Here is a 20,007-nt window from a genome sequence, read left to right on the forward strand (position 1 = left end):
GTTAAGGCATCGGGCTAGAAACCGGGACATTGTGAGTTCTAGTCCTGCCTTAGGCATGAAGGCAGCTGGGTGACCTTGGCGTACTCCCTCTCTCTCAGCCCTAGGAAGGAGGCCATGGCAAACCACTTCTGAAAAACCTTGTCGAGAAAACTGTAAGAGCTTGTCCAGGCAGTTGCCACCAATAGAAACTGTCTCAAAGGCACACGCGCGCGCACACACAGACACACAAATCTGTGTTGTGAATGTAAGCATGCAATATGTATGTGTATAAGTATACATATATGTATGTATATATGTATATATGTCTGTCTTTGCAGCTCTTCAGAAGCATAGTAGAGATTCTCAGTGGCATTTCCTTTGTTTCACTGGGTTACATAAGGAGCACTTAACACTGAAGTGGCCCTTTGGAGAATGACTTTCAACTAAGTCACTCAAAGTGACATTACTTTATTTTCAGGAATAGTGATGCAATACTTCTGCTGCACTCTACCTGCCTAATCATCCTTCCCTGAGACATATTCATATTCTGAGACTGTATGCCTCCTAAGGATTTATTTCTTAGGACATATTTCTCACAAATCAATTTCTTACAAGTTAGCAGGATTTTGATCATTTGGTAAGAAAAGAATATTTGTAACTTCTAACGCACACAAGGAACAATTATGCATAAATATTAACTGATTTGCACCCACATAACAAATAGCTAATATTATTTTAAAAGTTAGTAAGACTGATACAGGTTATGTCTTGCTAACTGAAAAAGAAAACTGGGTTCACTGACCATTTATAGTTTTGTAATAATAGTAATGTCTTTTATTAAAAAAAAGTCCCACTGAATTCTACATCTTGATCTTTTAAAAATATGTTCATTGGTTTGCAACTTTACTAGAGTTGATGGTTATCATGATTAATAAAATTTAGATGAATGCTCACACTGCAGACTATAGCTGAGTTCATTCATTCTATGCTGTCTTGATACTTTTTCAGTAAAGATTTAATTGTTTTCAGTTATGTAATGTATTGCTTTCTGCTCCAAGCCACTACTTTCTGAGAACAAGGACACTATATAAAATTTTGCAGTGAGGCTTCTGATCTCTGCAGCATTATGAGATAGCTTGAAGGAATTTCACATTGTTATGATCTACAGTTCCCCCAAACACAATAATACAACTGATATGATCTAATCACAGAAGGAAACACAAATGAAAGGGAAGGGTAGGCACTAGTTAGCAGAAAAAAGGGGGGGGGGGGAAATCAAAATATCTTATCCCGAATACGGTACATTAGCCCAATGTATATCCAAAAAATCCTTTTTCAAAGCTCAAACTCCCAATGACAGTTCATAACTTGTGCATCCTTGGCAAACTAACTTAGGGACTTTGAGCTGTTTAAAATGAATGTACATCCAAGATGTATCAGGCTATTAAAAGTAAAGTCTATTTTTAGTTTGACTTCTAATAACTTCATGGAGACCTCCATAGCATCAGTACATATTCCTTTATTGCTGTTGTTCTTTAGATGATGATGATGATGATGATGATGATGATGATGATGTTGATGATGATGATGATGACGATGATGATAATGATGATGATGACCCAAACTAGCCTATAGTCCTGAATCTCCTACTGAAGTATTAACCAGGTCTCAGCTTTCTTGGTTTTCCAAAATCAACCAATGTTGGCTAATTAAATAACACTCACATAAAGCACTTTTGAAACATATGTTTTCCTTTTTGAATGTTTGCTGACCAAACCAGAGCATCATGGTCTGTGCTATCCATAGGAAAATTCAGCAAAAGATAAGGCTAATAGCATTGTTAAAACATGCAACAGTTCAATGGATTCAAGCAAACAGTTTAAATGCTGGACTTCTCAAGAATTAATTCAATTGGTTTTTCTGTAGTAGTGGCTATTCAGTTAATGTTCTGATATGGAGAGAGATTGGCATATGAATTTATATCTTTGCTTTTGCAGTAAAGACACCTCTGCAGCACCATTAGCTTATGGTGATTCATAATATTAACAGCATGGATGCTTTAGCCTGTTAACTGTACTGTTAACAGAAGTCAGGACAGAAGTGGGAAGACATCTAGATATTCAGGATGGTGACTGCAGGAAGCTGGAATACTGTAGTATGGATACTGTCATTCAGGAAAACCTGATTTAAATTTCGCTTTATCATAATCTCACTTTAGGTAGCATCTGAAATGTGAGGTTCTTGCAAAGTTGTTATAAAGCATAGATAGGTGCACACCAGCTTTTATGCAGCTTCTTCAAAGAAAAATGCACTTAAATTCATATTATTACTTTAAATATTTTAACGTTGACCAGATATATAGTGAACCCCATGACTTCATATCAGTTCCTTTGACTGATTTCCAGGTGTAAAATATTTAACAAATATATATGCAAACCCTACTCCCAAATCTCGCTCTTTATTACGCATATTGTCTCATAGCTTCAAATACACCTGTGCTCATGAAACTTGTATACAGAAGAAGCAGGAGGATGAGGCAGGGAGATTCAGCAATGATGTGGTGTGGGATTATTGCTGTTAGGCAACAGACCTTGTGGATATCTGAAATCTAATAGAAGAGAATATCTGTAGTTTAGGATTGAACTGTGGAATTCTTAGTGCTCTCTGAGTTTGGTTGTTTGGTTGCAGACATTTCATTACCCAACTAGGTAACATCATCAGCACTGATGTTGGATAATGAAATATCTGAAATCATTGGAAAGAAACAGATTGGCTCAGGCTATTGGGGATGTAAGAGTAGGAATAGAGTAGAGGCCACTCCCTCAACAGGCATTTCTTTTCCAGGGACATGTGGCCTCCTCTGACGCTCTCAAAAGCTAGAGCTGAATTATTGAGGCTGAGCCCTCAATTATTACCAAATCCAGTTGTAAAACATACAAGTATTTGAAACACACTTGACATGCTTCTGAAATATTAATCTGATCATTTGATTTCTAGGCAAAATGTTCCGGGGCGGAAACATTTTCTTCTCCATGTACAAAACAGCTGTTATTATCTAGCATGTGGGAGAAAGTTCCTTCGTCTTCATCTCACTTTTAGAAATATCAAGATGGTCAGCGGAAGTCAAATGAAACAAGCAGATATAAGTAGGCAACTGATAGCTGGCACTGTGGAATGTATTTTAAAAGCTCACACATTTTTAGCGTACATTAGAAACAGGAGACTGATTGTTATTTTGGAACAATAACAAGATAACAGACTGTACGCCAGAGAGAATGAGATTTTCAAGGCTTGCTGTTCCCTAGCATGTACTTCAGTTTGACAGCCTGGCTGTGCACCTGTAAAATGCACACGTTGCTAAGGCTTGGTGCTTAACATTGTAAATAATAAATGAACAGTGAGTGCAAAAGTGTCAGACTGGATCAGTTAAGAAATTATTATAAAAGAGGAAACATCAAACTGCCTAGCTGTGCAAGCAGTTAAAAAGACATAAGGCTCAGAAGTAAATCAAGTTTTTTACATGGTTTTATATGGTTTTTTTTAAAACTGCTCTTTGTTCTTTTATATAGTTTTTTAATTGTTGTAAGCTTCCCAGAATCATGTATTTCAGATGGGCAGCCATATAAATTGCAGTAATAATTAAACAAATAATAAATACATTTTATTTCTGTGTTATTATCATTATATCAATAAGTGTAGCTATAACTACGCTGTGTACACTTTGTAATATTTTCCAGCAATCAGGTACATTTTAAAATCTTCATTAAATAAGGATTCATTAAGGCTGAAAACCTATATAAACCCTATTTAAACCCTACTTATATAATATATATATACAGTATATATATATATATATATATATATATATATATATATATATATATATACACAACCTATTTAAACCCTAGGCTTAAATCTCACTGAACTCAATGGGACTTTCTTTGGACCATATACACAGCATAGAATGGACCTTCAATAAGACTTAGCTCTAACTGAACTGAGTGACCTTTTTTTGAAAAAACAGGCTCTACATATCCTTGAAATATATATCATTAGCACATTTTTTTTCCTTTTCTAAGACATATTGCTCTTTTGTAGACCATTTTTTTAAAGTTGAAAGAAGAAAGATTTTGGGGGATGCAGGTGGGGAAGAGAAAGAGGAGATTTAATTGTGCCTCAGTTTGGGACACACATCAGCAGGATACCACCAGATACGCCATACCATCTCTGCCACTATACAGTTTTCCCTTTAATTGTATTGTTTGTATTTATAGAAGAGAACAAGAATATATTTCCTCTCTGAACTACAATGAACTGATTTGAGATTATTATATTTGTACTGGGCTGCATCTTTCTTCTAGCAGCCTGATTTTTTCATCCTTCAGTTTCTCATTCCCCCTAAGACATTAACCACAGTGTTAAAGTGCCATGTAAAAACCATTTCAAATCTTTACAGCAATGCTTTGCAGATATCTGACTTGCATTTTCTCAACCATATTTTTTACTTCTGAAACAGGCTTCTGTTCTTTTGATTTTCAGAATATTTGAGAATTATCTTTGAATTCTATTGGTTGTGTTTTTAAGCTTTAGTGCTTAGATGTAGAGGAGTTTGCTGGCATTACTTCCCATTTCACATATGAAGCTTCTCACACTTCCAGATCTGGAAAAAAAACAAAAACAAAAGCACAACCTTCATTAACTTTTCCTTCAGGGTTTAACTGAAGCATGGAAACTAGAAGGGGGACATGATTGTGCAATGAATATGTATACACTCTCCTTGCCCACTTCATAACACCAAACGTTTGCAAGAAAATCATCATCCACCAGTGAAATTATATAGTCCCTTAAAATAAATTTTGAAAGCAAGTGCCTTTTGTTATTATTTATTCATTCCATTTTAATAACTGTAAAAGTAACAGCAAGTTAAAAACAACAATAAACACATCAATGAGCTGAATGAGAACAGACACAAGAAAGCATAAATATTTATCACATTTAAATAATGGGCATGCCCCAGTTCCAAACAGGGGTGCAGGACAAAGCAGGCTTAAGGGTGTTGAATTATCTACACTTTCCTGATGCTTCTTCCACTGAATTTGATCCTAGTCACTTTTTCTCCTTTGCTGTTTTCCTTTCAGTAACTTCAGGGAACAACTACAGAGGTAGAAAAGGCAGACAAAGAAAGATCAGTTTCTTTTGCCCACACACCCATTTTGTGCTTTACAAAGAAAATAAAGTTAGGAGGCTCTGACAATTATATATAATTCATTTCATAGATCATGCCCATAATAGCATAAGGAATCATAGAATGTAAGGGGTTGGAAGGGATACTGAAGACAATCGAGTCCAACCCCTTCCCAGTGCAGACATCCACTTCTACTGCATCCTTATCATATAGTCATATAGTCATTGTTTAAACACTTTCAGCAAAGGAGGCTGCATCACCTCCAGAGGCAGGAACTTCACATAAGGGCATAACTTTTTCTCCAGAAGTGAGAAATGTACTTCTCTGAAAGGCTGATGGATTTGTATTCTAACAACATTTATCAAAGTACAATTGCCAGAAAGTTCTTCTGTTCAAGGAGAAGGATTTAGGGATTTCCAGAACTAGCATTTTGCCCATCCTCAGGATCAAGGATAAAAAGACAAAGTGTGACAGGGCAAAGCTGCTGAATGAATTGGAAAAGTAGGTCAGGGCTTCCAGGGTCTGACTCCCCCAGACACTTGCCTTTGTATCACAGCTGTCTCATTTCGTGCTCTTTGGACTCTCTGCAGATCAGCAGGGGAGAAAAGAGGCTCAAGCAGGAAACAGTAAAAGCATCTTCTCTTTCTTTCAGAATTCATAGAAAAGAGATTCTCTAGTTACTTGGGATTACAGATTTAGACTGAAGGGTTTGTTTGGGAGATTCAGGAAAAGCTGGGGTCTCTGAGATTTTTTTTTTAATTCTTCCAAAGCCACAGGCTATTTTATGGGTTGCTGGGATTTGTTCATCTCATTTGTTTATAATGAGCTATTGGTTAAACTCTTCTCTGAATTCTCATTTTGGTGAGATTTATTTATGGTGTTCTATCTATGTCACCAAGTCCAATTATGATATAACAATTCAGTATTTTCCCTATCATGTTTCAGCTGTCAGAGTTATATGCATTTATTTCTTTTATTTCTTCTCCTTCTCCTTCTCCTTCTCCTTCTCCTTCTCCTTCTCCTTCTCCTTCTCCTTCTCCTTCTCCTTCTCCTTCTCCTTCTCCTTCTCCTTCTTTTGAAAAAAAATACACAGGTGTATTGTTTCCATGGGAAATCATTTTAAAACACTTCAGGATAATGAATGTAGTTTTCATTCACAGAGTTGTGCATAATTATCCCCTACTTAAAAAAGAAAAAAAAATCCTTGTAACAAATTGTGAAGTAGAAGCTAGGCTGCAAAATATTGTCTGAAACTTTTGAACCAGGTGTCTCCCAAACTTTAATGTCATTTTATCATTGGTTTTCTATAAAGAAGCCCAATCAGTAATAATTTACATAAAGATCACCTGTGGCAGGGTTACAAAATCACGATAAACAGTGTTGAAAATTGAAGTCCACATATCTGAAGGGCATCCCATGGGGGGGGGGGGCAGGAGACTGCATTGGAGGGCCCTGAGTGCCTCTTCCTGGGACCCATATGTATGGGACCTTGAAAAGAAATGTGGCAGGCCTGGTTCTGGGCCATTTTTATCAGTGTTGCCTATGGCAAAAGTTCTGTGCCTTGATGTAAGAGGCATAGACATAATAACTACAACTGTTACCAGCATCTAGAGAAGGAGAAAAGTCCTGCCAATTGTACTTATTCCTCTTAAAAAGCCTTTAAACACAAACGTCCCTATGGGAAAAGAGAAAATTTGCACAGCTAGCTCTGCATAGTTTTGTTTATTGTTTCATTTTCATTGACTTAACCCACATTCCATTCCTCTTCCCTGGAAGATCACCTTCTGCAGACCTGAATTTAGAGTTTAACTAAGGAACAATATAGAACCTTATCCACAACCAATTAAGCTACCAACTTCTCTGCAGAATTCCAACTGTCATGTTTAATTTTCACCCAACAAAAAAATTGCCCTTTCTTGCCTTCTCATGCTAGTGCAAGAGGTGAAGAGGTGTTCTCTAGAGGAAATTCATTATCTAGATTATCAGGATTCAGACCTGGGCATGGGATGGGAATCCTCTTGGTTGTTCTACTGGCTACTTTTATTGAGTACACTTTTTTCAAGAGGTCCTTCTGAACCTCTTCGATGCCATCAACCATGATATTTTATGAGCTGCTTCTGATGATTGGAAGTGTGAAGCACTCTCTTGTGGTTAGGAGTGTTTCTGCTCCTTCCTAAGAGGTCAGTATCAGTTGGTGATAGCGGGCAAGAAGTCATTCAGGTGTTGCTTATTTGTGAGATGCCAGAGTGACTGTTCCTCTCCCTCTGCTTTTTAACATCTCCCAGGGACTTTACACAGATATTAAAAAGCAGAGGGAGAGGAACATATGGGTTGAGGTATTATCAACACACTGATAATGCTTCATTATACGTCATCACCTTGGGCTGAATGGGGACACAGTGGAAATCTTGACCTGGTGCTTGAAGGCTTTAAAACTGGATGGGAAGTAACAACCTGAGGCTAAATTGCAGAAAGACTGAAGTGTTTTGCCTGCTGGTTAGGGATCTATTTTATGCTCCATCCTATAGAACATAGTAGCTTAGTCAAGGATATATGAATAGTCTACCTGCTGGTGTTTAGAAGGGCAGTGAAAATGGAGCTCTTCCCCATTTAACCTAAAGTTGAATAGTGAATGTGGTTGTAATTATTACTGAGAAAATTCAGAGCAACCGAGATACTGTGTACCTAGTATGGTCCCATTATTTAACAGGATAGTTAATATGTGCTTTTTATTTAGAAATAGTAGGAAAAAACCATATTTTCTTGATAATATTATTATAAATAAGTACAACATTAATTTCAGCATTTGCAGCCTAGAAAATGTATGCTATGCTTTAATGCTACTTATTCATAAATATGGCATGCATATGCACTAGAGGGCTGTATCAACAACATGTGGGTATTTAATGTCTGGAGTTCCACAGAAGTGAACCTATGAAGAGTAATTTATTACATAGTATTATTTCATATAAAAGAACAAGATTAGTGTTATGATATGTGTTATTTTTGTGGTATGATTAAGTATCTCCACTTGAAAGAAATATGAACTAAACATGCATCTCATTAAACATCAAATTTCTGCAAGTGTAAAAAAGCACAGAGGACTTTCAGACATCACTTCATGTCACCGTTTTCCTGTGAATATTGCAGCATGCTCCTATTTCTTTCCTCCAGCATTTATAGGAGCGTTTAAATTAATATATTCCTCCTGTTTCCACATCTTTATTCAGATAAACCCAAGCCTTCTGCAATGTTCCTCTCTGCTAATACATATATCACATGGTTCTTGAATAGTATCTAAATTTATAGATGCATCAGAAACCAGCATTTCTTATTAAATAAAAGGATAAGAATTTATTTTTAATTGTTCACAAATTTGCAGACTTATTGAACCATAAACTAGACAATCAAATTTTGGTTTAGTTATTTTGTTCAAATCTTTCTCCTGTGGATAGTTTAATGTTCAGTATGTTATGCAAATCCAGGTCATTGGGTTAATAACAGGATCATAGTTCTATCTATTAACCACAGGCAAGAATGTCTTGCAAACTCTTCAAACTGAAGAATACATTACATACAAATTACCAATGCTGATCATTCTCAAAATAGCATGTGGATTTATATTTACACACACGCACACACACACACACACACACATATGCACAATATAAACTGAACACAACTTTATTAACCTAATCCTATGCAGGACTAAAAATAATTTCCTAGGACTACATTCTACATAAGTACATACAAAACTGCAGGTTTTATGTACAAAGTATAAAATGTATATTTCTAACCTGGAAAAAAACCCTATATTCCTAATCATTTAGTAGTAGTTTTAAATTTTAAAATACTTTGTTGTTATTGTTATGGATAAGATTTTTTGGGATACAAAAAGATATATTCTAAATGCACTGTTTCAAGCAGAACAAATCACATAGTGGTAAAATATATAGTTAAAAATATTAAGTAGGCATCTATTATATCCATTATTCTATAAAGTTTCTATCTACATATTATGAAAGATGTTTGCATGAAAGAAGCATTTTAAAATACCTTACAGAAGTTTGGATATTTGACAATATATAAATATTAAAAAGCTGTTTACTGAAAGTTGAAATAGAAAAATTATATTTTAGGAAGTCCATATTTCCTGAATTTAATTGCCTAATGCAACATAGAAAAAAGGTAGTAATTTTATAAAGTTGAGCTTACTTAATAAAGTTTCAACTTAGTTGTAATCAGTGCAGAAGAATGCATGGATATCAGTGAATAAAATATCTATAAAATACAATGCATACAAAATATATATGGAATTAAATGCCAGTAGAAATGTAATCACTCACAGTAGAATAGCTTTCCTATTCAAGCACCTAAGTATCAAAACATTATTTCGAGACAAGGATTACTCTACGTAGTTACAGTGAGAACCAGTGTACATGCTGCTTAAGATGTTGCAGTAGAGCTGGGTATGGAGATAGAGCAACAAAGTGCATTGGCATGCACAACTACAGTGATCATTAGGCTCTCAGCCAAAAGAATGCAGAACAGCCTCGAACTAAGCGGTATTATATATATACACCCAGGACAGTACATAGTAATGATAAAGAAAGCAATGTAAATCATACTGTGACCTTAACTGGCAGAATGTAACATCTGATAACACTATGGGATGACCTTACTAGACTATCCCAGCACCTCTTATGTTTTTCACTACTAATGGGACTCTAAGCCACCCTAATTACAGATACTCATACCATGTACCATAAACAATGGCATTTATTGTGCCCAGGTAGTGTCTCCCTTCACACCAAAGGAAAGACCACAGTCTGGTTTCTGTTATCTGTCTCCTTTCTCTCCAGGGCCATCAGATGGCTTTGGTCTGCCTGTTCCTTTGTATTTCCATGCTTCCTTCATGTTTATGCCATGTACAAGCCATCATACATGACAACCACCCACAATCCTGATCTAAAACCTGCTTGTTCAGGAGCTAAGCTATTTTCTGAGTACGTCCAATCTAAAAGTGTATGGTATAAAAATCAAGCCAAGACTTAGTTAATTATTGACAACAGGCTAATCAGACAATAGTTAGCTGGATTTTGCCCATTCCCTTTCTTGTATATTGGGAGAGTAGTAGAATTAAAGCATTTTGGGGGGAGTTATTAATGGCAATAAACAAGTGGTCTAACAAAGTAGCTCACTATAAGACTATAAAAGATGACTGAGGGCGGCTTTAACAGCACTATTCAAATGTCTGAAAAACAATGTACTGTAATGTACAAAGAGCTTATTCTTTTTCCTTTCCTGAGTGTACAACAGATAATAATGGATTTAAGTTACAAGAAGACAGATTCCACTATCAAAGAAGTTGTTTACTACTTTGAGCAGTGGGTTGGACACTATGTCCTAAGTGTCCCCACCCAACTCTGAGAATCTAAGACAAGAATGGTTCATCGTTATGCTTTCATCTTTTTGATTATATGTCTTTCATAGAAATATTCTATTTTTATGCTTTGTTTTAATTCTACAAAACATTGTCAGGATATCCTTGTTATTGCAGAAAAAGGTTGCAATATCATCATTTTTAATAGGGCATGATGATCTAATATTTATTCAAACTGTCTGTAAGTGGGTTATTTTTCCTTGCTTGGATAGATTACAAGGGGGTCTTTCAACTACTTAAAGCATATCCTAAATTAACCTTATTTATTTATTTATTTATTTATTTATTTATTTCTAGTTGTATTGCTTGATACAACCACTGCAATTGGAGAGCTAGGATGGAAAACATATCCTCTGAATGGGGTAAGTCAACCTGCATGGGTTTTGATGGCTATTGTGGAATATATCTGATGTACATTGAAGTTATCTGTATATTTAATTCAATGGAAAACTATATTTTAGTAAATATTTCTAAAAGTAGAACTGGTTCAGTAGAAGCATCACATACAAAATGTCATAATTTATTAACCACCTTTCATGTTTTATTTATGAATAGTTATGGACTTGTACAGTAAGTCTTCTTTTAAGTACAAATATCTTTTTAGAGCGTCTTTTGAGAATTTGTGGAAATAGTTTATGTTTAAAAATAGTATTAATGAAATTAAATGTCCAGGTCATATTTGATCTGGACGGTGTAGCTGATGTTCAGAATATAAATATTTTCCATAATGTTGTTTTGGGAGCATTAATCCTAGTTCTATGACCCACTTGGAGAATAGGGTCCCATATTCCCATAACTTTCTGTGGAAGTTATGAACCAGCAAATATAAGCTATTCCACAGCATTGAAAGCCCTGGTTGCCTTTACAGTACTCAGCTGTTGGAATCTGGCCATCATATTATGCAAATTTAGAAAAATGAATATAAGAATTGTTGGAAGTGTATTGTAAAGCTCTCATGGAAACTACTAGAGTGATTGTGGATGCTTGTTGTATTTCTTATAAGGCACTGAATTTATGTCTGAAATATATAAGGAGTAGAAATGGGAGAAAACAATAGGATGCCATGGTCAATGAAATTATACAGTAATGTTGTAGAATGTTGTCAGTCTGTGAAGGAGAAAAATATAAAGATTATATTACTAGTACAGCAATATCCACATATTTTCCTAAGCAATGGAATGTTCTCTTCATTATGAGATTCCTGGTTTTATTCAAAGCAGCTTTTGCTAACTTCTGACATTACTGGGGGAGGTGGGGGGAAAAGAGGGAGAGAGAGAGAGAGATTTTGAATTAGTAATGCCATAAATTTAAAGTTTATAACACAGCTTCTGTCAACTCCAGAATTGTTTCCTTTGCATAATGGAAACCTATAGTATGAAGTCAGTCACTAGCTCATCTCACATGATATTAGACTCCTCATTTTGCCATTCCAGTAATGCCAGACAAAGACAATAGTAACTGTCACATTGCTAATTTGGGTAAAATATGATCCTAAGAAATATGTTTGAAGCAGACTCAGTGGATGAAAGGTGACAGGTTTTGAAAATAAGTGGAAATCTGCTTGTCCTGAATTTAGGTTTGCCCATATTTCTAGTTGCAGTCAGTTGACCTCTGGTCTTTGATAATAATAGAAAGATGGGGATAGTTATGGACAGCTACATAAATCAAATAAATAAATAAGATCATTTTATGCTTTCCACTTGGCCAGTTCAAGAGCACATTGGATGAACTTGTCTATTTCAACTATTAATTAAGATCCCATATATTTAAGCATTTAATCCATTCTATAGATTGGCTTCTTATTCAAGAACACTTTAAATTAAGAGAGCCTGTTGTCAGTGTATAATTTATTTTTATGTGCTGCATTCTCAGTGCTGAGTATTTCTGGTTTTTGAGATGATATAGATATATAACAACTTAGGCAAAATCTGCTACTTGTCATCCTACACTAACTGCTTTTATCTAAATTCCATTCAATTATGCAGAGTTTGTGAAGGAAACATTCTTGTAGATTGCACTAAAGAAACTAGAAACGTTACCTGTTAAAAAAAATAAGTTTTATTCTTTGACAACTTTTTTCTAGTAAGAAAGATAAATTATCCTTCCTCAGTACTGTAATATATATTTTAAATATCTACCTTCAAGGACTTAATGCAACATAATATTTCTTAATTGTAGCCTCTTTTTTTTTTAGTTTACGGATTACATTTTTCAGGGTTTTACAATCATTTTATATGTCAGATGATAATTTCCAATCTATTCATAGATAGCATTTTTTTTTTTTTCTTGCAGGCGATCTATGTTTCTTCTTGTTTAATTCAGAATTTTATTTGCCTTGAAAATATGTGGAAAAATTTGGGTGGACAAAATATAGTACATTTGGATTATATTCATCCACTGAATTCCTGTTAAACTTCATAGGACAATGGGAATTAGAAGATTAAAGTTTTTAATATATTATTAGAGCAAAGACTAGTACTGATACATCACAGAGACACTCAGGTTATCCACAGATATCAGAGTTTGATGTACTGTAACAGACTGATAATGTCACTATCCTTTCTAACCTCTGGTTCATCAGCAAGCCTATTCACATGCACAGATTGATTTATGTCTCACAGGCTGTGCCAAAACACAGTCAAGATTCTTTAAACCAATAATGGAATGAATATGCTTAAGAAAACCAGCTGTGTGGTCAATTTATGCTGTGCTTAGTTGTAGCAACAATGGATTTTTTTAAAAAGCTTTTATGTGCTTTGGACTTTTCTTCATTGTTCAAACTAATATCACAAGCAGAACTCCAACACTGAATACTGATGTTTACCATTTACTATTTAAAATATTTTAATTCTTCTGTTTTATCCTTAGGGATCTAGACAATGTTTAAGAGAAAAACAGAGCATTATCCAACAAAACTTTAGGAAGGTTTGATTGAGACCTGGACTGCCATACCAACCATAGAGCTTTCTTGATATTTCAGCACTCCAAAATATCTTACAAGATATTTCTTTAACCTGCTATCCATATATAGGCAGTAAAATGAAGGACAATAATTCAGAGTGGGGAGAATTCTGTAAGAAATTGTCAAGTATTTTCATGTGGAGTTTTAGACTGTTAGTGACTTCTGCAAAAGTGATAGACCCATTACATTATCCTCCTTCAGAGATTTAAGGAATATGATGAATTCCTGACTGCTTAAATAATACTTGATTGATATGGTTGATGATACTGCTGGACATTCCCAGGTGTCTTCTCTGGCATTCCACCTGGTTCCTGGCTTACCAAAGGTATAATGGTGAAACAAGAGAGTTGAATTTAGATGGAACAAGTCAGACAGATTATATCAATAGAGCACAGGGTGTAATCATGACAAATCTCTTTGCTAGACTCATTACAAATGGAATTATTGCTTCATTTATCAAAATGTCTCATGGAACTCAAGGAGTGTCTTTCAACTCTCTATATATTTATTAAAAAAATTAAGAAAGAAGATAAAAACTAATAGAAACTAATATAGGGTAACAAAAAGAAAAAAAAAGATATCAAAGAAAGACCTAAAAGTGCAAAAGCAAAGAAAGGAAAAACGAAACAAAGAAGTAGCTTCTAATCTTCCTTGCAGCAGTTATAAGTACAATTATAAATTTATCTCTTGTTCTGTGGTTACAAAATAACTATCTTTTTTCTATAATCTATTCTCTCTAATCATCAAATCATAAATTCATTTTTTTCTGGTTCATGCAAAAAGTCCATTAACATTTATTTTTAATTGATCTGCTTTATTAGACAAACAGATAATACTTTGGGTATTATATCAGAAGTTAAACACAACTGTTATATGACATCCTATATTAAGTCTTACTGATAATGATGTATTAATTTTGGTGTAGACATTAATTGATATTGTACAATGGTTAGCCTTTTATCAGGTTATTCAGTTAACTGGAAAAAGCTTCATACTTTTCTGTGGAAATTTGTATTAATTTGGGTTTCAGTTGAATTATTTTAAGTATCTGGTAGTAATTATTCCAAGAATTTTTTTTTCATTTGTGGATATAAATATATTAGTATAAACCTCAAATACAATTGCATAAATAAATGCTTAAAAATCCCAGTGAATTTAGGGGGTATGAAATATTACTTCAACATACTTAATAGTTAATAGTCTGCTTAAAACAACTTACAACTTTGACATCAAGGCAAGGGCTTGGCTCTATTTTTAGCCATAGTTTTACTATATTTCCCAATTTAAATGTTTAATTAATTAATTTATTTATATGGCCACCCATCTCATATACATGACTCTGGGGTAGTAATAATTAAAAACAAAATAAAAATGGGATAAAACCAAATTTTTAAAAAATAAAAAACATAAATAGGATAAAATAGCTGCTGAGAACATTCACAATATCCCACAATCCAGTTCATCATGAAACAGGCTCATCCATGTTGCTAGGGCCTAAATAGATGGCAAAGTTAAGTTTTTAATGCCTTGAGAAAGGTCAGCAGGGTTGGGGCAAGTCTAATTTCAGGGCAGATGCTCCAGAGAGCATGCACCATGACAGAAATGGCTTTCTTTCTGGGCCCTGCTATACAGAATTCTCTAGTGGATGGGACCTGCAGCATGCCTCTTGCACCAGATCTAACATGATAGGTAGACACCACTGGGGAGAGACAGTCCAATAAGTAACCCAGTCACTATCCATGAAGGGCTTTAAAGGTAACCTTGAATTGCACCCAGAAGCATACTGGCATGGTACTGTTAACCAATGCAGCTCATGGAGCAGAGATGTCACATGTTCCAAGTGACCAGTAGCCATAACTGTCCATGCTGATGCATTTTGCACCAGCTGAAGCTTCCAAATACTCTTCAAGGGCAGCCCCATGTAAAGCATGTTGCAGTAACAAGTGACTAAGGCATGAGTGACTGGGCCTTCCAGTCCAGGATCAGGCACAACTGATGCACAATGTGAAGCTGTGCAAAGGCTGTCTTGGCCATGGCTACCACCATGGATCCATGCGCAGGATCTGGCTGGGCAGTGCAACTCCATCCAGAACAAAAGGTAGAAAGAACATTAAGAAACAAAAGGTAAAATCCAAAGCAACTTGGTCTTACTAGGGTTGAACCAAAGCCTGTGTTACTGTTTTTGAATCTGGAAATTAGGGTAAAAGTAGGTGTCCAATTATGTCAACATCCAAGTGTTTCAGTTGCTTTTTCTGCTTTGTTAACTGCAGCCTTTTGTAAGTAGCCAAAGTCAGGCTATAGCGTAAGCTCCAGGATGGCTTCTATAATTATTGGTCTTGACACAAAAATTGGTACATTGTACAAATACACAAAAACACAACATAGAAAACAAGACAACTTTAGCAGGCCTAGTTCACTCTTTGCATCAAACCATGGTTTCTTGAAACTTAATCATAAGACAAAGTTGAATATGACAAAATTGGCTAATATTAGATGAGTTTAATTTTCTTTCATCCAAATTTTCCTTCACCCAGCATGTGAAATGAGCCACAGAGACAAGGCCAGAGATTATTCAGAAAATGAAAATATACAGATTTTTTGTTTTGTTTTGTTGTCATTGTCATTGGCTGTTTAGAGGGGGAGTAGGTTTAAAACCAGAAGGGTCAGGAGCATCTGAACTTCAGGGAGAAGGCTGTTCCACAGGAAAGGCACCACAACAGAGAAGGCTAGAAGTCTAGAAAGGTAGTTCAGGTTATGTACTGTATGGTATAGGAGAAGATAATATAATAAATTTTAAAAATATTCCTGTTGGTAGGCCTAGAGCAGTAAATATGCTATGACAAGTGCCATATGTTTGTCAATGTGCATAATAAATAATTAGATGTAGCTGCTTCTTAAATATCTTGTGATATTTACATTTGATTCCCATTAGATATAAGCTATATAAAGATGTTTAAAATGGTTTGCTGTCATGGCATTGCGCAGAAAGCTTTTGATAATTATGGAGTGATCAGCATAAGGGAAAAGGTCAGAAGTTCCCAAAATAAAGAAACAGTTGATCAGCCAAGAGTAGGTCTGCAAGAAATCTTCCGTATAGGAGGAAAAAGGAATGGGGTGAGGGAATGTAGAAATAGAAAAAGATGGAAAGAAATTGATGAAAAAGCACAGTACTGACCAGGACATTATCATAATCTACATACCTTTCCTTCATGTTTCAGAACAGTTATATTAGTTAAGTACTGGAGGTAACCGTGAAGGATAAGTAACTCATTATAGATCTGTATAAATAATTGAATTGGGTGTATTGCTTTGCTCTGCAGCAATTGATATTTCCAAGAATTGTCAGCTGTAGAACTATTTAAGCTGATACATGGAAAACATGAAAATTTCTTTTAAAAAACTGTCAGATATCCTTTTTTTATATAGCCACCTGTCTAAAAAATGTAATGAACGTTCTCAGACATTATGACACTTGCTTGTTTCTTCCATCTGCTTTTACCAACTAATCTGTAACTAGCAGATTCCAAACTACTTCTGCAGCCTTTTCTCCACAGAATCTCCACTCTAGGCAGCCAGCCTATTATTTTATCACTTCACCTTCTACAGAATTTATTCTGTCGATGCGTTTTCAGAATTTTGGGGAACTTCTATAAAGGCTTTGTTTTCTGAGTAGTGCTGGTTTTTTAGGTTCTTTAAACTACCATTTTTACTCATGGTTCAATTATTTGTCATTTTTTCCTTACTACAATTTTGTAAGCACGTTCAGTATGTTTAGGAAAAGTCTTTGCCAAGCTATTTGTCATAGGAAATACAAAAATCAGAAAACCATTTCATGAAATGTGCATGGAGAGTAGGAGTCAATCCCGCCATTTGAAAAAGGAAAGGAGAGAGAGAGGGAGAGAGAGAGAGAGAGAGAGAGAGAGAGACTTCTCAGAGCTGCAGTATCAAAAATGAGTATCAGTTTTCATTCAGCTCCTAGTAGATGTTCTTTTAAATAGAGTGGTCTGTTATGGATTTGGGGGGAAGGGGTAAAAATCTTTTGGGGGAGAATCCCACACTATAGCCTAAGCTGTTTGTCTCCCATGTTCCTTCCATCTGTTTCTTAAACCAATTCCTTCAGAAATTCTAATCCAGATTACAATGGTTGGCAATGGGGCTGGGCTGATGCTCAGTCTGGACTATGCCACCACAAGACCTGAATGGCTGTTCCACTACTTCTTGGCCTTCCCATCTATGCAGCGAAGGCAAGCCACACTGGCTGGCCATCTACCAATGCCTGCCCTTTCTTTTTAGACTTGTTCCCTCACTAGTCTTCCCTCACATGACTTTCCTTTTCTTTTCCAGATGTTGCGCACATGGATGCCTTCACACACACACCATTATGTCCTTGGACACTAATTCAGACCCTTCCTCCTTCCTGTCAGGATTTTCTCATGGGAAGAAATTCATCCCGTTATCTGTACAACAATATTATGTCTAGCTTATGTAGCTTATGTAAACAAAACAACTTGTGACTGTATGCTGTGCACGTATACTGCTATTTACTGCCACCTATTGGCGTGTGTATGCTAGTTACCCACTGGGGGGTTATGGAGTGACAATATAACTGGAGCATTTGTATGCCCAGGCTTGGAGTTGTTTTTAGTGTTAGCCACCATGTAGGTATGTAGTTTTATGGTTATGTAGTTGTAACCAGTAACCAAGTAGTGTACCTCTTCTCTGAGAGTCTTTGGCTAGAGACTTTGTGTTTGTGGATAAGTCTTGGACGCTGAATATATGAGAAGATGTGTTTTTTCTTATATTTTGTATACAACTTGTATTTTATGAAGTTTTACATTTTTATCAATAAACAACCAGATAGTATATATTTTCTGGCTGAGTTTTCTTTGGAGAACAAGATATGGACATTGCAGTTTGCAAACCTCTCATGCTGGAGTGTATTTTTTCCTTGGGCAAAAGTTTTTCTGGGAGCACTGCTGTACTCTGCTCAACACTTCCTTCTTTCATTTTTCCCCCTTATGGTACCATTGTAGAACCAGTTGCAATAGGGAACAAGTTATTTCTTTGTTCCAAGGTTCCTCTGTAGGTCCATGGAAATTTGCAGCAAGGAAGAACTATTAGTTCAACTTCATAGAAAAAAAGTAGCAAACTTCCTATGTTGCAACTTAAAGTTTTTTTTTTTTTTTTAATGAAGGGAAGGAAGCTTTACAGTACTATAGGTAGGGAGTAAGAAAGCAAGGGGTGCATGCTTCATTAAGCCTGGACAGAAATGAAAGAGATGCTCATTGGGAGATGTGAGGGTGAACTGGAATATGAACTTCTAGGCCCTCAATAGTTTATTGAGTTAACAGGGCATATTTTAAAAAAGCAAATGGAAGAGCAGAGAACATAGCCACTAGAAACTCAGGATAAAATTGCTTTACCAGACAATGGCCAGCTGTAAGAGGGGAGGGACATGCCAGGTGTTGCAGCCAATCAGAGCTGGAATTGCCTTTAGAATAGTACAAAGCACTGGAGACATCCACTCTGAAGAGGTAAATATGGCTTGGGTCAGAAAAGAGATTGGAATCAAACATAGGTGCAGGGTGCATTTGCAATTGCCTGGGATTGGGAGAAGCATTCTTGCACCTATACTGGTAATGGGGCAAACAAAAAGTATGGATCTGCCCTCAGTCTACTTCAACTGTATATCTATCATCTACTTCTCTCTTTCTCCCTCTCTCTCTCTCTCTGTCATCTATCTATAGTTTTCACTGTGTGATTTAGATTCATATCTTTTCAATAGGATTAGAATGGAATCACACATTGCATTAACCTGATGTCTGATTTAAAGCATGTGTTTTTGAAAAAGCCAGAATCTCTAAGTCATAAACTATAAGTGAGCTTTAGAGTCTACCATGTTCTTGTTCTTCCCTCAGTGGACCAAGATGCTTTGACAATCCTCAACTGCCAGTATTTACTCTTCCTTCCTGATCTGATGGTAAGGATGTTCCTTCCTGATAGCAAATAGATTCTCAGGACAAGCTACAAGCTATCACAGGGAGAAAAATATGTTTCAGAGAAAAGCAAAAGAAAAATAATAGAAGGAAAAAGAAACTAATAGAGATAAACAGTTTAAAACAGTTTAAAAATAAATAGTAGAAGAGACTTGGGAGTTCTCCAGGGAACCTCACACATCACATTTTTTGCATATACCCAAATCTCCATAAAATAAAAAAAAGTATTATTTTCAGAAGTAGCAGCTACTTCCAAGCTCCTTTTCCCCCAAGAAAGCTATAAACCAACTCCATCTATTTGAGGTGGAGGGGAGAGATAGATTTTACATGGGAAAGAACTATGTTTTTTTCCTAATGAAGCATGGGTTGCTGAAAGTACAAGAGTCATAAACTGAAGAAAGATGGTAAAAAGCAGGAAGGCTATTATTAAAAGAACAGAAGC

The 20,007-nt window shown here is 35.6% G+C and overlaps 1 protein-coding gene across 1 annotated transcript in view; it reads left to right on the forward strand.

The window, feature by feature from the left end:
* EPHA6 (EPH receptor A6) overlaps positions 1 to 20,007 on the forward strand; it is a 426,028-nt gene that overhangs the window by 11,274 nt on the left and 394,747 nt on the right. Inside the window, exon 2 of the mRNA XM_088144521.1 lies at positions 10,905 to 10,969. Within this exon, the coding sequence (XP_088000647.1) occupies positions 10,905 to 10,969 (65 nt within the window). The remainder of the gene's footprint in view (positions 1 to 10,904; positions 10,970 to 20,007) is intronic.

Source organism: Python bivittatus, unplaced genomic scaffold (assembly GCF_059951505.1).
Source record: "Python bivittatus isolate LINGU-HERP-01145 unplaced genomic scaffold, Pbiv_v1 ctg000350_np1212, whole genome shotgun sequence".
Taxonomy (NCBI): domain Eukaryota; kingdom Metazoa; phylum Chordata; class Lepidosauria; order Squamata; family Pythonidae; genus Python; species Python bivittatus.